Source organism: Lycorma delicatula, chromosome 6 (assembly GCF_047948215.1).
Source record: "Lycorma delicatula isolate Av1 chromosome 6, ASM4794821v1, whole genome shotgun sequence".
In the NCBI taxonomy this organism is placed as follows: Eukaryota; Metazoa; Arthropoda; class Insecta; order Hemiptera; family Fulgoridae; genus Lycorma; species Lycorma delicatula.
In genome coordinates, this window is record NC_134460.1 from 128428102 (window position 1) to 128452533 (window position 24432).

Here is a 24432-nt window from a genome sequence, read left to right on the forward strand (position 1 = left end):
CGATTTATTTTTAATCTTATCAATTAAAAACAAAACCATAAAAACAAATAATTAGACAAAGCTATAAACAAATATCCAGACAGTACACTTGTAAAATGATTACTTTGCATCAAATATTAAATTTAAACTTTGCAATGGATGGTAAAATACCAACAGTAATAATAATTTAAAGCTTGAAAGATGGTAGTGACAAGCGTATATTTTACCGAATTTTTTAATAATAAATGTATAACTTTCATCATATTATTTAATGACTGTGTTAAATACACATTGTACGAAGAAAATTAAATGCAAACTTACAGAAAATAAGGATTATAAATTTTAATGAAAGAGATAAGGAATTTTATACATTTTTCCAAAGCTAAAACAAAAAAAATAATTGATAAAAAAATAAAGAAGGTTTATTAAAATTAGAAAATATTACATGTGTTAAAACTCAGCTTAAAATAAAAATCTTTAGCTTTTATTTACTGATGAAAACTTGTACATTAATGTTACCGAATACCGGTTAACCTATACTACGTAGGCTTCGATTCTCATATTTTACGTATGCAACCCACCGGGTTGGTCTGGTGGTGAACGCGTCTTCGCAAATTAGTTGATTTCGAAGTTGAGAGTTACAACGTTCAAATCCTAGTAAAGGCTACGGATTTTTATATAGACTTTTATACGGATTTTAATACTAGATCTTGGATACCGATGTTCTTTGGTGGTTAGGTTTCAATTAACCACACATCTCAGAAATGGTCGACCTGAGACTGTACAAGATTACATTTCATTTATACTCATACATATCATCCTCATTCATCCTCTGAAGTAATCCTGACTGTGGTTCCGGAGGCTAAATAGAAAAAGAAAAAAAAATTTTACGTATGCATAAATTATATGTTAAGCTAGTTATTTACGTATGTATATTGCTCGTATTTCAGTGTATTTGGATGTACAGTGTTTTTACGTTGTCTCGTAAAACCAAGTAATAAATTTGGATCCAGTATTTAATTAAGAATGATTAAAAATATTTCATTGGTTACATTACAAACCCTTAAATATTATCCATCGAGGAAAATTAATGATGGAGAGCCCAACATTTATCCAAACCATTTTTTTTTTGTCTTCAGTCATTTGACTGGTTTGATGCAGCTATCCAAGATTACCTATCTAGTGCTAGTCGTTTCATTTCGGTATACCTTCTACATCCTACATCACTAACAATTTCTTTTACATATTTCAAACTTGCCTACCTACACAATTTTTTCATTCTACCTGTCCCCCCCAATATTAAAGCGACTATTTCAGGATGCTTTAATATGTGGCCTATAAGTCTGTCTCTTCTTTTAGCTATATTTTTCCAAATGCTTCTTTCTTCATCTATTTGCCGCAACATCTCTTCATTTATCACTTTATCCACCCATCTGATTTTTAACATTCTCCTATAGCACCGCTTTTCAAAAGATTCTAATCTTTTCTTCTCAGATTCTCCGATCGTCCAAGTTTCACTTCCATATAAAGCGACACTCCAAACATATACTTTCAAAAATCTTTTCCTGCCATTTAAATTAATTTTTGATGCAAACAAATTATATTTCTTACTGAAGGCTCATTTCGCCTGTGCTATTTGGCATTTTATATCGCTCCTGCTTCGTCCATCTTTAGTAATTCTAGTTCCCAAATAACAAAATTCTTCTACCTCCATAATCTTTTCTCCTCTTATTTTCACATTCAGTGGTCCATCATTGTTATTTCTAGTACATTTCATTACTTTCGTTTTGTTCTTGTTTATTTTCATGCGGTAGTTCTTGCGTAGGACTTCATCCATGCCGTTCATTGTTTCTTCTAAATCCTTTTTACTGTCAGCTAGAAATCTAAATCTTATCAAATAAATATTAAAGAGATTCTAGATTAACTAGAGCAGTATTAAACTGAAATATTTCCGGTAGCCTACAGTAGGTGTAAAATATTAACTCCCAGATTTATTAAAAATTTTAAATAAAACTAAAAAATTTTTCTGTACGTGACTGATTATTCTAATAAATAATATCCCTTATTGTAGATATCAATAAGTTGTATTCTATGTTATAAATAAAAATTAATACTTTTGATTTTGACGCTATCTCTTTTAAGTACTTGACCTTTTTAATTAAGATCTTATTTTGCACATCAAAACTCCTAAATTTTTCTTCTCACAATAAAGGTATATATATTAGGAAGAATATACCAGTAATTGGCCAGAATCTAATGAAAATACAAAATCTTTGTACCGTATTCCAAAACCGTAATATTGAAATTATTCCCGAGATAATTTAAGAATCTAATCGTACAAACAACTTAAAAAATTTAGTTCTCAAAACTCAATTTATAATCGTATACCGAATTTTATTGAGTACATTTTTAAATTTTTGAACGATTTACTGAACTTTATTACCAGTAATCGGACGCAGGTAGTTAGTTAATTCTACTGCAATGTTTAAAACTGAAATAATTCCAAAATCTTCTTTAAAAAATACAAGGAAAAATATATAAATACTTGTAGGGAAACACATACAATATAACATATACAAAAAACACGTCTGTTTAGGTGTTTCTTGTAGAAACCTGTTTACGTGTTTCTGCACGTAAATTATTAAGCATAATTTTTATCAACGATAGACATTTAAATGAAATGATTTAAGTTAGTTTTTCATTACAAATTAACTAAAATAAACCAAGGCTCAATAACCAAGATAATATTTAACCAAGTAAACCGCCTGGTCACACACACTAAGTTTAATCAGATCTCATTCAGCGGAAAAAATTGACAGAATAGCCATCATTTACCTCAGTTAATTCATAAATAATAAAGAATTCCTTCTAAGTAAAGCTGCATTATGTTTATTTCAGTTGGCTTATTAGTAACAGCAAACCGGTATAATATGTAAAATATAATATAATCCCACATTTTTTTCATGATTTTTAAAAATAAAAAAATATTTTTTTTTTTATAAAATAGCAAATATAAACCGCTCAAGAACCCTTTATAAGAAAATGTAAATCTATGACTACATGAATATTTTGACTTTTAAACAGTCATCATCAGTATATACCAAAATTACACATTAATACCAACTATACCATAAAATAATAAATTACAAATAGGTTAAAAACAATGTGAAGTGTACCAACCTCTATTAATTATAAAGAAAATTTACCTACATTAATGAAATGAAGCAAAAAAAAACTTTTTTTCTATCGTTTAAAATATTTATATATGTATACGTATAATCATTCTCTCAAGAATAATAAGCCATGCTTCCGGGAAAAATGAGGAGTGAAGTTTCTCTGAACTTTCTTCTTGAGTTGAATATACGTTTTCAAAATCACATACCAAAGCCACAGATATGTTGGTAATTGTTTTTTATCACAAGTAGCTATGTAATGAATTTACAAATTTACTATCAGAGAGAACTTCATTAACTAACAATAGCTGTATTTCAAAGGGTTTGTGTAGGTCACAGCCATTAGAGAAACGATAACACATAATGGAAAGAACAAATCTATTTAGTTTTTCTATAAGACACAATATCTGCATATTATATGAATAGTTTTACACACAAATATTCTATTTGTTGTCATTTTGGAAATATTTTAATTCATAAAATATTTCTGATAAAATATATTACCAGCTGATGAATTTATTTTAGTCGAGAAAATGGATTATTTTTTTATTTTTTATAAAATCTTTAAAAGGGATCACTGTAGATCCATTTACGCGATCGACATTCTATTATTCCGACTAATCGAGAGTGTACTGTACTATCAATATTAACTAATAAATAAATAATAAATCTGAAAAATAGCCCAAGAATTAGCTGTTTTACAGCAAATGGGGAGAAAATCTTTAGTAACTTTTCTACGTACAATTTAATAATTCAGAATTAAGAATGTGTATATACGTACGTTAAGTGATTACAATAGTAAAAACCTTTAGATAATGACTTGATATTAATCAAAAACTTTCGAAAATAGCTAAGTAATTGTTAATTAATAAAAAGTTCCAATTCTAGGCTTATCAGGGAAAATGATGCGTGAAGTGTTTTCCCGTTAGCTTTTTTAAATATATTGATTTATTAATTATTATATATTTATTTAATTATTATTATTTTAATCTAATTAAAATTAAAAAATGTTAATTAAATTATATTTAAATTATTATTTTTATTATAATTATTTATTTTTTTGTAAAAAAATGTATGAATTCAATTAAAAAAAAAAATATGAAAAATATCAAGTTTTTCATGAAATAAAATTTAATGTACTTTTCATTAAAAAAAAAAAAAGGTGTAAAGGTAATTTAATAGACGTACAAGGGATGTTGTCTGCATCAGATTTTTTGACCATAGGATTGGCTGAACAATTAGTATCATTTATTATTCTTAATAAGGAAAAAACTCGTAAATAATGTCTTTTTTACCTCAGATTCTTCACATGTTTCATAGACAAATGTAAAATCTGAATAGATAGTATAAGTCAGACTATTGTATTTCTTTATATTTTAAAATAATATGTTATACACACACAATACCTCAACTGAACAGAGGAAAATGCACGAAATAAATTTTATTAATCACGAAAAGGAAGAATAAAATTTAAAAAGTTAATTGTTGACACTAAACTGAGGTATTTAATAATAATTTTCTTTGTCGTAATTCAGTGGTGAAAATAATACAAACATTAATGTCGAACTAAAGCTATTTTTTATTAAATAACTGATGTGATTTTTTTCCAATTTTGGATTATTAAGGTAGTAGATAAGGTTTGGATCCAAGTAAAAATATTATTTACAGTTCAACTATATTATTAGTTAGGTTTGCCTTAATCTATTTTTATTTTTTTTTCTAACAGAGGTAATTAAATTACAAATAATAATATTAATAATGTATCATTTGCCTATTCCAAAAAGTATTTAAATAGGGTTTTTAAATTTAACGAAGAATTAATAAATATACCTTTAGCCCTATTCTGCCATCTGCCCGTAACAAATTGCTTCCGTCTCACACTCCTTAAATGATCACAATTGAATGCTTTCCCCAATATCCCCACCACTATACCAAGTACCCCTCTTAACGTCTGACAACGACGCCTCTCACCGGCCGTCGTTACATACTTACCCAGTTTGTATCGTGGCATCGTTCGCGTTAACGAACGCGCCGCAGTTGTTTGCTTATTGATTTCAATAAATATTATTATTGTAATCATTTAACAACAACAACGATATCGGTCAAATATTAAATTACGTTCGTAAGTGCGGTAAAATCAAAGCGGAGTGTTTTTATTTTATTTTTCAGTGCTACCGTTTATAAGCATTACGTTACTATTATTAAAAATGAAATTTACAGCTCAACGGTATATTTTTTAAGATTCATAAATACATAGATATATATATATATATATTTTATTTATACTTAAATAATTTGTTTTAAAAAATATTATATTATTTTAAATACAAATACATAAACGGTAATTAAATTATAAAGCACCAAAAAAACCCGAAGTAAAAAAAATCTTATTTAAAAATTATAAAAATAATAATTTTGAAAATTAGAAAAAAAATTAAAACTTTTTTAAGTTTTTTTTTTGCTTATCTAAAACAGCAAATACGTTTTTAATCTACTGAAGAAAGTTGCAACAGAAACCCAATAAAATGTTCAAATCTAAACTAATTAGTACTCATATTCTAATAAAAAATTGAAAATTAAAGATGAAATAAATGAATTGATTTTTTTTTAAATATAGATTTAGGCTGTCTTCTGAGACCATTAAATAATAAAATCATTTTGGTTATCATTAAATTAAAACTAAAAATTAAATTAATTAAAATTTACTGAAAAAAAAATTCATCAATCATTTGACAGAGGCACTATTATTGCTTTCTCTGATGACAATGGTGTTTCTCATTCATCCACAATGGTAAACAAAGTGAAAACTTCACTTATAAAGATCTGAATTTTGATAAGTTTGGTATATCGATGTGAAACAATATTTTTGCCTCGGGGTAAAGGCACGGGAAACCATTTCACTTTTATTTATTAGTTAATCTAGCCACGTCAAGGTTACGAGTAACTTATAACTGACGTCAGCTTATGATCTTTTTTGTTAAAAAAACCTCTCGTACATGTAAATTTTAATGTTTGTAATAATATAGGTTTTGATTACTTTTAATGTTGGTAGTTTGTGTAATGTTATTCTTCCGTGTAAATATTAACGTAATTTTTACATATTAAATGACTTCATACATCGGTTTCTACACTACATTATTCCAGTTGATAATTTGATTGGGTTGATATTCAGTTGGTATTTTACATGGTGACCTACACCATGTAGTGGTCTACTTTATTGTTCCAAATTTTGTCTACAATTTTTACAATTTATTCATCTTTGTGCAAATTAAATAAAATTAACTAAATCTGGGCGTCTTCACAGATGATTATATAATCTAATTTCATTTTTTATTTATATCTATTTCACTTTAAAATCTGTTCATTTCAAATACCTTATGTGTAGGATTACTCTGTATTATATTTCAATTATCTCTACTCTTTTCTTCTAAATTTTTCCTAATCTTCTATAATTTTCTTCTCTAGTATTAATATTAATTATACAAAGGTTTAAATAAAAGATTTTTACTTCTAAAACAAAAATGTTAAAACAAACGGTTTTTTTTATACGAAAACATAAATGCTCACTTTGCTTGTAATAGGCTTATGATTTGTATTACTTCTTTCATGCGTGATGTATATTTAATCTAATACAAATAATAATACTTATTTTTCTATAAGTATAATTATACCAATCAAAATGTTTTTAATAATGTAAAATTAAGTAAGGCTTGCATATTAATTCTGATATTTAATAAATAAATAGCAATTTAACTTTCTAAAAGGTTATGTTAATGGTTATGTAATTAACCATTATGAACTTATTTTAAATACATTATAAACGCATTTAAAAAGAAAAATAACAATAATAAACATTAAGAATAAAACTGAAAACAAGCAGGCACATATTTTATTTATTTACAAAAAGAGTTTTATATTTACTAACATATTTCAAAGAAGCTAATTAATTGGTAATAATTAATTAATATTAAGACTAATTAACATTCTTTGCAAAGTATATTATTATAAAACTAATTTTATTAATTGTAAACAAAATATAAGTAAGAACCCAGATTTAATATAATAACACAATTTTTATTATTTTTCGTAAAATTGTACATAAATGGATTCTATAGTGCAGAATTAAAATAAGTTTTTATAAAAAAATCCCAGCAATATTAAACAAATAATCTCAACCAATAATAATTAAGTACAAATCCACTTTCTTACCCTTTTAAAAAATAATGGAGTAACAAACATTATGTTACCTTGCTCCTAATTTTAATGATAAAATTAAAATATGCGGTAATATTTATCGCCACGTTCAGATGGACAGCTGTATTTCTCAGCCGAGTTCTTGGCCGGAAGCATTATAAAAACACAAAAAATATACCCACTTTTTAAATAATGGTAATTATACGATTTTTAAGGAGATCTATCATTCGTATTTATTTTATTTCTGAATTATTTTTAATATTTTTTTTAAATTTAATAAAGGATGTTTGTTTTAATTAATTAATTATAATCTTTAAAAATAGATATTTATTCGAAGAAACTGGTCTTTGTAACTATGTATACAAACAATACAGGTAAAGTTGATTGTTTGTTTATGTTTTGCCAACATGAAATATAAAAATTTCCCAATAATACGGAAGTTTAAAATACCAGTTTTTAAATTAATTTGCTGTCTTTATTAAGGAAAATTACAACGAATGGTTTGTTTCTTAGATGCTGTAGTTAGATCCTAACATAAAATATTCTTATTTTCTTATAAGTAAAAACTGTTTAAAAATAAAACGAATAATGAAATTAAGCAGAGAATAGGAATTATATTGTACGTTTAATTAAAATTACAATAAAACCATTAAAATTATAAAAAACTATAATTAAATTGTAGCTGCTGCTTGCAAATCTGTGACGTTCAAATTTTAGTTTCCTAACGTCCTTCTTAACCTGAATCCGTGTAATTCTTGAGTTAGACAAACTTACTACTAGTTTAGTACCTTATTCTATGCGGCTGCTACAATCGTATTGTGTTAAAACAAGATACAAAGGTGTATGTAACTGTAGTTTTTATTACATGGAAAATTTTCCCTTTTAAATCATTTTAAAAGTTCATCAAACTTACCTATCTGTCTTCATATATATTTCTAATATTTTTATTTAAAAACATTTACTTCTGTATCTTTTTTTTTACCTCCGCGACCACCTTTAGGTATAACTTGAGTGGATGAGATGAATGACAATACGTGTGAAAATACCATGCCTGACCGGGATTCGAACCCGGGACCTCCGGATGAAAGGCCGAGACGCTACAACTCGCGCCACGGAGGCCGGCTACTTCTGTACCTAATTTTTTTTTATCTTTCTAAAATTTTTATCTTTAGAAGAACTTAAATGACCCAAATGCAACTTAGTACTGTTTTGTAAAATTTAGCTAAAAACTTACAAAATGAAGTTATAAATTGATGTTTTCCAATTCCTCTTCACACAATTTTTGATCTCTATAAATCTATATCATCATCAATATTATTCTTTACATCAATGTTTTAAATGTATTCTATGTATTCCTGACCTTGAATCTTTTCTATTGTTTGTGTTTCACAAAGTGCTATAATCCATAATAATTTTATATTTTTTTATACTAGCCTTCAAATAAATTTTAAAAAAGTAAATAAAGAAAACAATAAAAAAATAAATAAAAATGTCTTTCCGTATACATAATTTAAACCCCAAGGAAATTTGTATTTCTTGTTACAGATAAACGGTTGACGTATTCGTAGCAACCAGATTTATTGTAATAAATATAGCATTTTTTTAACAATTTAAAAAGACAAAAATAATAATATGAGATTCTTTATTTTACACGTATGTGTATTTTTTATGTAACAGTATTCCTTTTTTCAAAAACTCAGATTTTAATAATTTTTTTTTTTTGTCTTCAGTCATTTGACTGGTTTCATGCAGCTCTCCAAGATTCCATTTCTAGTGCTAGTCGTTTCATTTCAGTATACCCTCTACATCCTACATCTCTAACAATTTGTTTTACATATTCCAAACGTGGCCTGCCTACACAATTTTTTCCTTCTACCTGTCCTTCCAATATTTAAAGCGACTATTCCAGGATGCCTTAGTATGTGGCCTATAAGTCTGTCTCTTCTTTTAACTATATTTTTTATATTTTTCCAAATGCTTCTTTCTTCATCTATTTGCCGCAATACCTCTTCATTTGTCACTTTAACCACCCATCTGATTTTTAACATTCTCCTATAGCACCACATTTCAAAAGCTTCTAATCTTTTCTTCTCAGATACTCCGATTGTCCAAGTTTCACTTCCATATAAAGCGACACTCCAAACATGCACGTTCAAAAATCGTTTCCTGACATTTAAATTTATTTTTGATGTAAACAAATTATATTTCTTACTGAAGGCTCGTTTCGCTTGTGCTATTCGGCATTTTATATCGCTCCTGCTTCGTCCATCTTTAGTAATTCTACTTCCCAAATAATAAAATTCTTCTACCTCCATAATCTTTTCTCCTCCTATTTTCACATTCAATGGTCCATCTTTGTTATTTCTACTGCATTTCATTACTATTGGTTTGTTCTTGTTTATTTTCATGCGACAGTTCTTGCGTAGGACTTCATCTATGCCGTTCATTGTTTCTTCTAAATCCTCTTTACTCTCGGCTAGAATTACTATATCATCAGCAAATCGTAGCATCTTTATCTTTTCACCTTGTACTGTTACTCCGGATCTAAATTGTTCTTTAACATCATTAACTGCTAGTTCCATATAAAGATTAAAAAGTAACGGAGATAGGGAACATCCTTGTCGGACTCCCTTTCTTATTACGGCTTCTTTCTTATGTTCTTCAATTGTTACTGTTTCTGTTTGGTTCCTGTATATGTTAGCAATTGTTCTTCTATCTCTGTATTTGAACCCTAATTTTTTTTAAATTATTTTAATAATTATTTTTTTTAAATCTTTAGAGGAAACACCTGCCATAGTCATTTATATCAAATAAATCAGTGAAAAATTATTAAAAAGTATAATTATAAATTCCCATGGACTTTTGAGGTAATTTTATTTTATGTTTACTTGTGTTTTTTTTTTTTTTAATTTGGAATTCACTCTATAATGCAAAATCTGTAATTTTGCTATTCGTGAGAAACAAACAAAATTTGTTGGAAGATTAAAGGAAAAATATATTGTTAAACAAATAAACTCATTAATTCTAAAGAATCTTAGTTCACGCTATTATATTCACTTTTTAGGAAGACGTTCTTTTTTTTAATCTTTTTTTTATATTAGCACCCCAAAACTCTTCGTCACAAAATCAATTGTTTAACAGCTGATCTTCGAAATGGATGGTTCTAAGGTTCGAATCCTAGTAAATGTTAGTTGATTTTATACGGAATTGAATACTACACAGTAAATAACGGTGTACTTTGGTGGTTTGGGGCTCAATTAACCTCACGTCTCAAAAAAATGTTTGGCATGAATCTGAATTGTTTTAAAAACTTTGTTTTTGTAAGATTATGATTTCAGTCGTTTAATTAATTAAATTATCAGATTGCTTATTTCATTTTCTAGCTCTAAATTTTTTCCAATTTAATAACTTATTTTTTAGTTTAACTTTAACTCCAAAAGATTTCTAATTCTTTTTTTTTAATACTTTTATTTATAGTTGCATCAACAATTAAATCCATTATCGATTTATCGGTGTAATGTAACTGTAACGGTAAATGTGTGGTCTTTACCAAACTCAGGCCGACCATTCCTGAGACATGAGGTTAATTGAAATCTAACCACCAAAGAACATTGGCATCCACGATCTAATATTCAAATCCGAATAAAAGCAACTACCTGTATTAGGATTCGACTTCGAAATCAATTGATTTACGACGACGAGTTTACCACTAGACCAAACCGGTGGTGGGTTTTTAATCTTTTGGAATATGAAACAAAGCACTTTTAAAAAGATTTTATATTAATGACATCTTTTATTTTTGGACCCAAAATTATAATTGTTATTACAATTTTGTAATTTTATTTTAAAACCTTTTTAAACGTGGCCGATATCAATTGATTTAATTTGATTAAAAGAGAATAGTCCAGCATTAAAAAAAAAAATTATGCGAAATTCATGTCGTATTTTTAAAAAAATACAAACATAAATAAAAAAAAATAATCGGACCATGACTCTAACAATAGTGTTCTAGTTTCCGTAAATCACTCATATGTAACGAACTGTATTAATACTACTATTTTATATAACCTAAATTTAAATATTTTTTTATTTTTTAAACCAATATTTTATTTTTTCTTTATTAAAAAAAATGTTAGCAATTTTAATACGAAAAAAGGAAGTTAAGAAAAAATTCACAGAAAATTATTCTTTTACTGAAAAAAATAAACATTACACGTGCTGCTTAAGATAAATGATTGTTTTTTAAAAATGACAAATTTTTTTGTTATATTCATTAACCAATTAATTGCAACAAATTAAAATCGTACAAATAATTAAATTACAATAAATAATGCAATACTATTTGGTTAAATCCTTGATAAGTAACATGATAAAAATAATATATTACCTAATGTTATTAATAGTTCCTTTTTATTTATTATTATTTTCCTATTACTTTTATGATTTGTGGTATATGATAAAGCTAGAATGCCTGCTAAATTAAAAAAGATAACTAAGTAAAATAAAATGGAACAAATATACAATTAATATAACCTAATACGTAAATAAATATATTTTACGATTCAATAAATTTGAAGTACAACACAAAACATATTTAATATAGTCGATAAATAATAATAATAATTAGCTTGCTATTAACCTATTTAATATTTTGCAACGTTACGTACTCATAACACAAATTACTCCGTTCACTAAATGTCATTTACATTAAGAATCTCTTTCTTTCTCACATATTTATTTCTATTCTTTCGCAATTCTGATAAATAGATTGTGCAATAGTTTCAAAAAAAATTTGATGAAAAAGAATTAAGATTTTTTCTAAGTATAATGTCCTGTTTATTATTTTCATTATTTTCTATAAACTGTCCTTCTTTTATCAATCATAATCACTTTTAATGTTTCCGCTATAATTATGAATATATTAACAACCGCACTTTTACTGATTAGTCTCCACAACAACTCATCTCTATGTAGTTTTCACCTCCACAACAACCCATCTCTTTGTAGTTTTCAATTGTTATAACATAAAACCATTAATAAGTTACTTTATGAAATACTGTTATTTTATTTATTCCTTTGTCATTAAGAAGCATTCATCTACTCCAACATAGTTGCAATTTTTTTCACTGACCAATTTTTTCACCCGTCCTATAAAATTTGTTAAAAGCAATTATTTTATCATAAAATAATATATCATTCTAATACCGAGACACCAAACGTTTATAGATAATACAGATTGTCTATCAAAGTACCGCAATCAAATACTTGCACGCGACGTGTAACGTTACTAAACAGCCGATGTTCCGGTAACTGGTATTGAATATAAATTAATCATACAGAAAGAAACGCTTATTAGAATCTCTTGTACGTTTGGACCGACGTAATGTTGTTGTGCGAATAATTTTGAAAGCATGTGGATGGAATATATGACTGTTGATTAATATAAGAATATTTTTCAGAGTATTTAGTACCACGGGGCAAGGCTGTAAATTTAGAAGGTATAAATAATGCCAAAATTATTCCGTCAGCCAATTAAGCTTTAGATTCAAGAGGGACTGGCCCTTAATTATAAGAAAAAACAAGAAGATTGAATTATCAAATCTCAGAACTCTCTGCTCTGTTCTGTACATTTACAGAACAGATCAGAGAGTTTTCAGAAAGCCAGATATTCTGTAACCTGACAGAAAATCTTTGCTGAATTTGACCATTGTCTTGTGCCTCCTCAGGGCGAACTTTGGCTTCCTCCTTGCGTAACGGGTGGTACAAGGTCTGGACAAGTCGGTCGGTGATTCGTCCAGTGATCTACTGCTTATCGACGAAGAGGTTTAGCTCGCTTAAAACGTTGGTGTACTTTTAGTTGTACCATGACAGGTCTGGTGATACTTTAGCTGAAACAAATGGTGGTCCTGGACCAAGTTCTCAGCTAACACAAAATTGTTGTTCTTTACAAAGTTCCATTGTATATGGAGAGGGTTGATTTTCGTATCCCTCAGGTAGGCATACCAAGTTCATCGTAGAGTTTGATTTGCAACAACTAATTCTGACGGATAAATAGATCTTCACTGATCCTTCACTCCTTCACTGATCTTTGTGTTAATCAGAATTATATAAACATAATTCCCTTCCAAGAAAAAGATTACATTCATTCAAAAAATCTCGGTTACTAAAACTTTCAACTATTACAATTAAGTAAAACGTATCATTCCTTTATTATCAAAAATTTTATGAAAAACTTAAGACGTTTATTTGAAGGAATTTTTACTGGAGCAATCCTAAACAATTTTTATTTGAAGCAATTATTAATTTAAAAACAATCCATTATTGGATTAGTTAAATTATTTTCCTGCTATTCAAGTTACAGCAACGCTGTATACATCAGGTACATATGTCAGCTACAATTTTAAATTTAGTGGGCGGCAAATGACTGCATCAATCAAAGCCATAGAGTTAATTGTTAATCACTTGTGGCTACACAGAGGATGCCCAAAAATATGCTTAGCTGTCACTTCTACTTTAGCTATCTTAGCCCGAAAAGAATGACAAGAATAGATTGTGTAATGAAACAAATACGTATTCCGTTTCATTGTGTTAGAATGCGTTATGTAAAGTGTACTTACTGTCTCTGTCCAGTTGGGAAATACAGATTATGATTTCAGATTGAAATTTTTAATTACATTTTATGTTTCAATCGTTGAAAATCACAAGGTATTTTATTTTCTTGCCATCAAATGATATACAGTCAATCATAAGATGAAAGACGTGTACATAATACAGTATACAGTAGTTTCTTCTCTGGAATTTAAATTTATTACAAATAATGTAACTAATCCAATAATGGATTGTTTCTAAATTAATAATTGCTTCAAATAAAGATTGTTTAGGATTACTCCAGTAAAAATTCTTTCAAATAAATGTCTTTCGTTTTTCATTAAATTTTTGATGATATAGAAATGATACGTTTTACTTAATTGTAATTGTTGAAAGTTTTAATAACAGAGATTTTTTTAATGAATGTATCTTTTCCTTGGAAGGGAATTTTGTTTATATAATTCTGACTAACACAAAGATCAGTGATGAAGAATTCAATTTAAAAAAAAATGTATATATAACATATGGAATTAAAATTCAACTTAGCTTGAATAAAAGAAGATAAAAAGCTAAGGAAAAGGTGTCATGGTTAGAAAATTTAGAATATAGAGAACATAAAACCTAGTAGTAAATTTTGAAACATTTTGAGACCTAATTAAAAGAAAAAAAACCATATAAAAATATTTAGTTTAACCAATATCATCTGATAGTTTTTCCGACAAAAAGAAGGAATTCTGATAAATTTAAATTATGATTCAAGCTAACGGAACTCATGAAATGAGAACAAAGATAAAAGTTACATGATTCATTAAAGTGGGCGTTTCCTTACCCAGTAAGATAAAATAATCAGACCTTGTAAATATCTGTAATTACATAAAATAGACAGTAAACATATTTTTATAAATGTATTTTTAATTTTATTGCTAGTATAACCTATGATTACTTAAAATATTAATTGACTAGAAAGTATGTCTTTACGAAACTTCATTTTCTTAATGATAATTGAGAGAAATACTTCATATGCGGTAAAATATTTTTTGTTACTTCATCACCAATAAATAATATATTTATCTATGTATTTATGTATTATGTATTTAATTCTATCAGAATATACCTGCGCAATGGAAATATTTAAAGTAAAAAAAAGTAAAACTATAATGAACTGAAGATAATATAAGTTTATGAACTTATTGGTAAAGATAAATAATAAAATACAAACAGTACTATAAAATCGTTTTAATAATAAATAACTTTATAAATAAAGCCATAAGATAAACAAAATATTATGTCAGAAAGTGTAGTTGAAGTTTTACCATGTGCAGGAGACGGAATCAGTTGTGGGAGGTCGGATTTTACACGACCGTTACCCCCGGTAGTGACAAGGATTCCTACAAGGGTGGAATTGACCACCCTGACAAGAATGGCTAAAAGACCGGCCGTTGATATCGAATTTCAGGATCTTTCATACACAGCAGGTAAGTCAATCAATAAATATTACTAATACTATATATATAAACCTAAAATACATTAATATTATTTATATAATACATTATCATTAGTAAAAAAAGTTGCATTAAAAATATTATTGTTCTTAGTTTTATTAAGGAATTTATATTAAATATTTATAAATTTTTAACGTTTTTTACAAACCTTAGAACAAAAAAAATATTCTAATTTTTTAAGAGAACAGCTTGTGGAAAATATAGTGTTTCAAAGTTTCTGACATTTTTTATTTGCTTGATAAATTAATTCGCCACGGAAGTTACAGAGAAGGTTGAACGTGGGAAGATGGAAATGCAATTTTGTACAGTATGAAAAATGCCGTGCCTGACCGGGATTCGAAACCAGAACTTTCCGGTGAAAGGCCGAGACCCTACACCACGCTAAACAATTATATCGATTCTGATTGCTATCATTTTGAAAAAAATAATATAACTAAAAAAATTCATTACAAAGTACGTAATTAGAAAAATTTATTCCCATCAAAATAATTCTTACAAATTACTTTGTTTTCAACTTATTTAAGGTGTTACAAAGTAATTTATGAAAATTATCATAATTCAAATTATATCTTAACCTAAAAAAATATGAAATAAGTTATAAAGAAAAGCAAAAATATCAAACTATTTAAAAAATGACAAACCTGTAAAGTAATCCACAATTTTCAAAAAGAAATTTATTTGCTATAAAGAGTCCCGAATTCTTAAAAAAAGATTGAGACTAGAAGTAACAACTCACAGGTTAATCAACGAAGAAAACGTCATGAATGAAATACGGAAGAGCTATTTACAAAAAAAAAAAAATACAGTGTAACCCCGCTATAACGCGATTATCGAGGGACTTACGTGACACCCGCGTTATAGGCTGATCGCGTTATTCTGAGAAGTAAATTTTAAATCACAAAGGGAATCGATTAAAAAAAAATAGGAAAAAATCAAGTAATAATGGTTTAATAGAAAAAGCCAATACAGTATAATGTGCACTTACACAGAAACAAGTTAAGTGCGGAAGATACGATATTTTTTCTTTGAACGTAAATTATTTTTTAAAATAACAAGTTATTATTTTTTGTTTCGCGGTTGTACGTTTCTTCTTTATAATATATGACTTTACACTTTTGTAAGTGCAATAAATGATGATCATCACTATCACTTTGTTGCTCCATCCATGTTATTACACTACTTATATTTTCCAGAACGTCTTTTATTGAGGGTGTAGACTCCGTAACAGCGACCTCAGCGGCACCTTGCTCTTCTTCCTCCGACAAATTATCGTTAGGTTGTAGAACGGAGTTTACAATTTCTTTGTCGGTCATGTAACGGGCAACGGGTGTTTGATTGTCTTCTTGAACCCACTCATTGAGATCACTTAAAGATAATTCTTGCCCGGTTGAATTTGACAACTTCAGTGCGTGTTCGTCAGTAAAAATATGAACATTTCCTGTTTCAATGTCTTCTGTGTTACTCTGTGACAATACCGACCAACAATTTTTAATTGTAATAGCATTTACGTTACTCCATACTGTTCCAGCGCTGTATACAACACTTTTTAATGACAGTTTTACGAAATTCTGTTACTTGTAATTCTGAGTTAACGATAGCGGTCAGTAGCTCTCGTCGGTAAGAAGCTTTAAATGCCCGAATAACTCCTCGGTCTAATGGTTGGATCAAAGATACGGTGTTCTTGGGTAACGGGTAAAAATATTGCGATTATTTTCCCATCTGTATTTCAGCAAGTCAGTAGGCGGATGAGCAGGGCAATTGTCAAAAAGCAATAAAGCTTTTTCTTCCAAATTTCGAACCCGTAGATAATTCTTAACACAAGGCACAAATTCGTCGTTAAACCACGTTAAAAAAATATTACACGTCATCCAAGCATTTTTACTATTTTTAAAAATAACCGGTAATGAATTCATATTAACGTGTTGGAAACAACGTGGGCTGGCGTACTTGCCAATGAGCAACGGCTTCAATTTATAATTTCCTGACATATTGGCACACAAAAGAAAAGTTACCCTTTCTTTGTTCGTTTCACACCAGACTTATTTGGTGTACGCTTCGCATCTAATGTTTTTGTTGGCAATAGTTTATAATAGAAAGCAGTTTCATAAGAATTATACAACTGTTTGTCACTGAAGTTATTTTCTTCTGTAACTGTAATATTGTTTGTGGAAAATATTCAGCTGCCGTCGCATCTGCTGCACGAGATTCTCCTTCTATATTTACTTGGCCTATGCCATGACGGATTTTCTATCTCGATAACCAACCGCTAGAAGTACTGAATTCTTCTCCATTGTTAAGTTGTTCATGAAACTTTAGTGCCTGAGCTTGAAGTATTGGCCATGATAGCGGCACTACTTCACTCCGTTTTTACAAAAACCAAAGGTACATACACTCATCTAAAACTTTAACATCACCGAGTCTAACCTTTTTGCGATCAAGTTCGACCGTCGTCTACCGAATCAATAAAAGAACGCAGTTTATCTTCTTTCACCCAACCACGTACAGTACGTACATTCAGTACACCGAGTTCCCGGGATAAACTGACTTTCGAACGACCTGTCCTAATCTTTTCAATAATTTCTAATATTTCCTTTACAGAATACATTTTTGGTTTAGAAATATTAGGCAAATACGAATTAATCAAATACTACAAAATGTAATAAATTAACCGACGTAATAAAACTTAAAGATACTGATAAACACAGTAAAAGCAAAAGCAGCTTAAAATAAATCAAACATTCAGTTTCCGTATACTATGCCTTGTACAGGCAACACATTAATGGTCTTATCGTTGTTACAGGAAATGAGTCATGTACAGTATATCATAAGAATTTCTCCTATTACTGTATTAGAATCGCAGTTTAGTTTTATTAAATCATGTTTTTGGGAATTCCAAGGCTTTCAAACTGGTCGTGACTAACTGATAGATGTTATATTAGAAGAGTATTGTTGACAATTTCAAATGATTTATGAAGGGTTTTACATCGTTATCGAATACAGTGGTCGGGTGACTAGCATTTCTTCATCCTATTTTATTTTTTCAGATATTAAAATATTTTTTGGGGAGCAATCTGCGGCATATTGAGCCGCGTTTTAGCGGGGCTGTACTGACTGTACAATGCTTCTTCAGTAATAATCTTTATTTCAAAATAAATAAAATACAGTTATAATCTTTATTTCAAGCGTAGTTCCGACGATCACGTCCTAGTTGTAAAGTATATAAAATTTTAAAATTTTCAGGTACAATTATTACGAACATTTTTAAATAAAAAAAAGAGTACATATTTTCTCTGATATTTTGTGATTTTTATAACATACTAAATAGTTAATCGTAAATCGAAAAAATTCCAAGTTCAGATACTAAAACTTTTGAGTATGAGATGGGTTTTAAATTGATTCATATATTTAACATAATATATAACTTATTAATTATCATATTATAGATGTTCAACTAAGTCATATCCTTTAAAATATTTGTTAAAAGTAGTTAAGTAAAAGAATAGTCTGAAAATCACATTACATCTGTATTAGGCCTAAATATTACGCATAATATATATTAAGAATAGTTCTATTCCTAACTCCAATAAAAGTGATTATATTTTCTTGATTCAATAGATTTTAAAAATATTATTAATAATTATTTTTAAAAAAGATGGAACCGAAATCAAGGCCGTGTAATGTGATACTGTATATAAAATTATAAGATTCCCACTGTCCCTACCGATGCTGTATGTTATACATAATGAAATGTTATAGTTGGTCTGAAAAGTTTAAGACGAGATATCTCGTTTTTTTATGATTTTATTAACGGTGCTACACATCCTGTGGAGAAACTCACATTACCTGTCCTACAGAAGACCATACAACATCATCTAACGTGACACAATATCAGGATTCACATTGTCCCTACCTCTCCGCCGGACGGGAAAAAACTTTTTTTGAGAATTTTCAGACTGACTTTTTGTGTTTAAAAAGTTTTTTCAAGATCATGGTACAAACGCGAAAAGCAACAAGATTTATTTGAATCGGATTAATATGAAAATAGTTATGCGCGAACGAACATAAAAAAAATTATACGGACCGAAGCTTTCTTTTTTGATGTCGGTTAAAAACTTTTAAGCATGACGGAAATGTTGTAAAATTTATCTTAAAAACTATTTTTACAATCGAACTGTAATATTCAATTTGAAAACTTTCAAGGCATTTATCGATCACTAATATTATCTTAAAAAATTAAACTTAAATATAATATCAATTTAATGTTTTTTTTTTTTTTTTTTTTTTATATAAACATTAAGATTAGAAAGCTCTGGTTTTACTAGAAAGCAATTCAGCTTCAAATTTGATTTTTTGTTTAACAATTAGATAGGAAAAAGTGTCCTCCGTAGATCTGTAGGCAAACCACGCCAAAGAAGACTATACATGCAGTAAATCCAAAGTTGACCGTGTCCTTAGTATCGGAATTATCAGGATTATCTACCTAAAGAGAGTTCACAAAACGTAAATATACCTAAATCTTTTGTGAGATTTAGGTATATTTTAGTACGGATAAAACAACTCATTACTATTAATTATATTGCGTTGACTAGCACATAAATCGATGTAGAAACAAACTGCTTTTCTTGCAAAGCAAATTAATATTTGTTTAAGTATAACGGGAACAATTAAAGAGATTGTACATTTTTTTAAAAAATCAACTTAACCGTATGGGGTTAAAAATGAAGATGATCAAATGCCCTCTACAGAAAAAATCTATTTAAAATATTTTCATTGTGTTGTAAAAGAAAATTAATTACGAAGCATTATACATGTATTAAATGTTTATACAACAAAATAAAATTAAGTTTTAAAGATGTCTAATTAATTGTTCTTTCATTTTATTTTAAATTATAATTGTTTCTCTTCCTAAAATATTTAATTCTTTTGTTTTATAATATTATACATTTTGTTTTAATAACTAATTAAAATCTCCCACGTTTCGATATGTTTTATATTTAATAAACTTCGAAATTTTTACGTTTGTATTTAGCTTTTTATAAACTATTATAATATCGTATTTTATTCAAAATCAAATTCTCTACAAGTTTTGTTTAAAATTGTTATATGTTTATTACCCTTTTAACAAAGGTATTTTACGCTAAACATAAAATAGCGCGTTTTCGACCAAAATCATTTCTCTTTTACCAAAAAATTCTCGAATACTACTAAAAATACAGTTCTATTCTACATACTTTTTCAATTTTCAGGGCAGATTTCATAAAATTATTAAATTTATTCTTAATATGGGTCCCAAAAATTACAATCTGGTTCATTTTTACCGAAAGCGCTAAAATCGGGATGAAATCTTTCTTCAACCGACACTCACTAACGAAGCGTTCCCTAACCAAGTTTATAGTCAACTCTCTTCTTTAGTTTCACCAGTAGAATACTTCCTGAAAGTTTGTTACATTCTTCGTGAATCATTCGGTTTATGACTATTTTGTTTTTAAAAATTAAAAAATGGATTATAAAAGTAGTATTTACACTTTGTAAATTAAATGTTGTAATAGTTACTAAAAAAGAATAAAAAATAACCATTATAGGCATTTTAAGGCACGAAACCGATTTTAGTAACTGTAACTTTTAGTAACGGATTTTAGTAACTTTCCATTTCATTAGAAATAAATGTACTGATGATACAGTGTTATTTTATCAATAACAGAACGCAAATATTTATCATAAAATAAATAAATAAAATAAAATTTCTTAACGAAGTTTTATTTATTTTATTTTAATCTATTTATATATTTGTTCAAGTACTTACGTCATTTTCAAGAGTATTATTAGGAATGATTCATTATTTTATAATTACGGTAAATATGTAATTTTATTTTAAAAGGAAATTTTAAATAACATTTTATAATTATTACTACGATATTGAAAAATTAATTATTTTAATTAAGAAAAAATTACCAATTTAAAAAGATTTATTTAGGAATCACACTAATTAACTTTAATATTAGTAACTGAGTTAAACATGTTTTGTTAAGAACATGTGATTTAAAATTCTCGAAAGAGTTTACTTCGATCGTAATAATGATTTTAAGAAAAATTTGTATTCTTAACATCAGTAATTCAGAGTTTTGAATATATTAAATAACATAAATTTCTATTTATTTTATAGAAATACCAATAATTTTTATTTATTTATTTTTAAAAAACCTTTGAAAATTAAGATAACAGTTGATGCAAAAGTATTAAAGTAAATCGTAGATTCTTAACCTTTTTTTTGGAAAAGAACTATCAAAAGATACATTGTCAGTTGCGAGTTTGCCCGTGCTATACAGTTACTTGCGTTTCCGCATCGATCAATTTTATATTTTAGATTTTTTAGTCAGGTGACTGGAGGCGGTGCACCCAGTCGCATCGAAAATGTAGTAACAGTGGTTAACTGTTTACTTCACACCCCTTAAAAAATCGAAATTAAAAAAAAACCCGAAATTTTTTTTTAGATATTCATCTGAAGAATACTTACAAGCCCAACTCTATTGAATATCTCATTTAATATAGTCGGAAATGGGGAACATTTGTAATCATTGTTCAAAATTTTTTTTATGTTTCTTCACCCTTTTCCATGTTGAATTTCAAAAAAGAAATTTGTTTTTAGATATTCACATGAAGATGACACACACCAAAAATAAGTTGATATCTTCTTTGTTACAGAGAAATTAAAAAAAATAATTAGTAAATTTCATTCACTCCATTTTACCCCTTTAAACTCACAATTTCAAAAACTCCTGCCTTGGTGTGCATTTGCACCGTAAGAAGAACATGTATACACATTTCATCAATTTATCTTCATTCGTTTTTGTTGGCCGTTGATTATGAATCACTCATGACATCTTTAATATATACAGAAAGTATAAATATTGTTAATGATTATTTGATCATTTATTTTTTTAAATGATAAATTAAAAAAGTAAATAAAGAAGAGAATTTTTTTTTCTTCCAATAATATATATTAGACAATATTTTGTATCGTTTTCAGTCCAAGATAATTAACTACCAAAATATCAGTCGACGTCTTTCTCGTATGTTATGTATAATCAATTATGAATAGTCCAAGGTAACCAGTTTCATCAACTAAATTTACCTTAAATAACAAGTGATTGGTTTTATGACTGACCTCGAAACAAAGATTAATCAGAAAGTAATTTAAACTGAATATTTGTAATTACCTATCCCGTTAGTTAATATTATTGCATTATATATTGCCGATAAATAACAGTAACTAAAACTATTACATATTCCAGCTTTTAATTATAAAAATACAATCACTGTATTTAAAATATAAATTTTGAATAAAAATATATATTTTTAAATACATTTGTAGGGTGGGGTACATATCCCCGCCCTGTATGAGGAGTTTAATAAAACCTAACTTGTTTTGTAAAAAAATTATATTACGCTCTTCAACATTCGGTATATGCGTTTAAAACCTAACCTATTCGTAGACACACGTAATAATACTCGTATTAATATACTATTCGTAATAATATTACGAAAATAGTTTTTAATAATTTATTTATTAGAATTAAAATATTACCACGGTAATTCGATTGTATAATACAATATTATATGTTCGATTACATTTTTTAAAAAACCTGATTTAATCTGAAGAATTTCAGACTTTCAGGCTTACTTTATATTTCTAGCCTACGATACTATGCTACATACAATACTACTAAATCATATCTACATTGAAAGAGAAGATAATTCAAAAAATTTATTTTCTGTTTTTATTTTGCAATTTTTTATCTTTCTGGTTCTTTCAGTTAAATGTTTACCAATCTCGTTTGATTATTGGATAAATTAAATTTAGGGACTGGTTGATACGTATCGATAATGTTAAAATATATTCTGAACAAAATATTTCCAATTAGGAAACTATGTTTATTAACTATATTTTATAAAGTTTAGTCCATCCAGTTTGAAATAAATTTTTTAAGAATTTTTCTGGGTTCATTTAATAAGAACGTGTAAAATAAATTGTTGTATTCAATGTTTTCATAAATACTCATTGTTTGATTGAAATTCAGCAATTTATTTTAAAACCAATAACTCAGTCTATTCAACCAGTCCCAGAGCTATCCTTACGTCACTTAAAATCCTAATCAAAAGGATATTAGAGCTTCGCTCCTACCAAAGCTCTAAAAAGTATTTTAATTATTCTTAATAATTAAAAAATATATTTTTATTAAGCTTATGTTATAAAGAATTTTGAATGTTCATTTATCCTGATTCACGTTTGTGACGTTTTAATTTATTTTAATTATAAAAATTGTTAACCAATTAAAAAACAAATTATAATGATAAGGAAAAATTGCGAATTATTTGTTATAAAATTTTAGAAAAAAAAAATTAAATTTACTAGAAATCTTTCACAATAACTTCTTTTTATTGTAATTTAAAATGGTGTAAAAATATTTTACATTTTATATCAATAATATGAATTAAAATCGAACTTCCCGATTCATAAAAATTAAAATATAGCTTTAAAATTTGTAAATCCTTTTCAAAAAGCCTTAATTAATATACTTTATATTACTTCCTTGGGAAGTTTTATAATCGCGAAAAAAGTTTTGTAATACCCGGTTTTCAGATTTCAACGGAAATATCCACTTTGACCATCCCTGAATCCATTTTGGCTACTTTCGGCGTGACGTCTGTACGTACGTATGTACGCATATATCTCGCATAACTCAAAAACGATTAACCGTAGAATGTTGATCTTCTGGATTTAGGACTGTTGTAATACCTAGTTGTGCACCTACCCTTTTTATTGCAATCGACTGGATCTAAAGTGTCCAAAAAAAGCCTAAAATTCAAACAATTTGGATTTTGGGCTTTTTCTTAACTGCAATAATAAGCCCTCACTGAGAGCTTTTAAACGATATATATATAAGTAGTACTTATTTTCATTGGTTCCGGAGTTATAGCCCATTAAAATTTTAATT

The 24432-nt window shown here is 27.6% G+C and overlaps 1 protein-coding gene across 4 annotated transcripts in view; it reads left to right on the top strand.

The window, feature by feature from the left end:
• LOC142326216 (ATP-binding cassette subfamily G member 4-like) overlaps window positions 1-24432 on the top strand; it is a 278942-nt gene that overhangs the window by 132239 nt on the left and 122271 nt on the right. For 3 of the 4 annotated variants that reach the window (XM_075368501.1, XM_075368502.1, XM_075368504.1), the window contains exons 1-2: window positions 5147-5379; window positions 15042-15409. In XM_075368501.1, coding sequence (XP_075224616.1) covers window positions 15220-15409 — 190 coding nt within the window. In that variant the 5' untranslated portion in view covers window positions 5147-5379; window positions 15042-15219. Of the gene's footprint in view, window positions 1-5146; window positions 5380-15041; window positions 15410-24432 lie in introns of those variants that run through there. The other variant, XM_075368505.1, reaches the window with a different exon arrangement.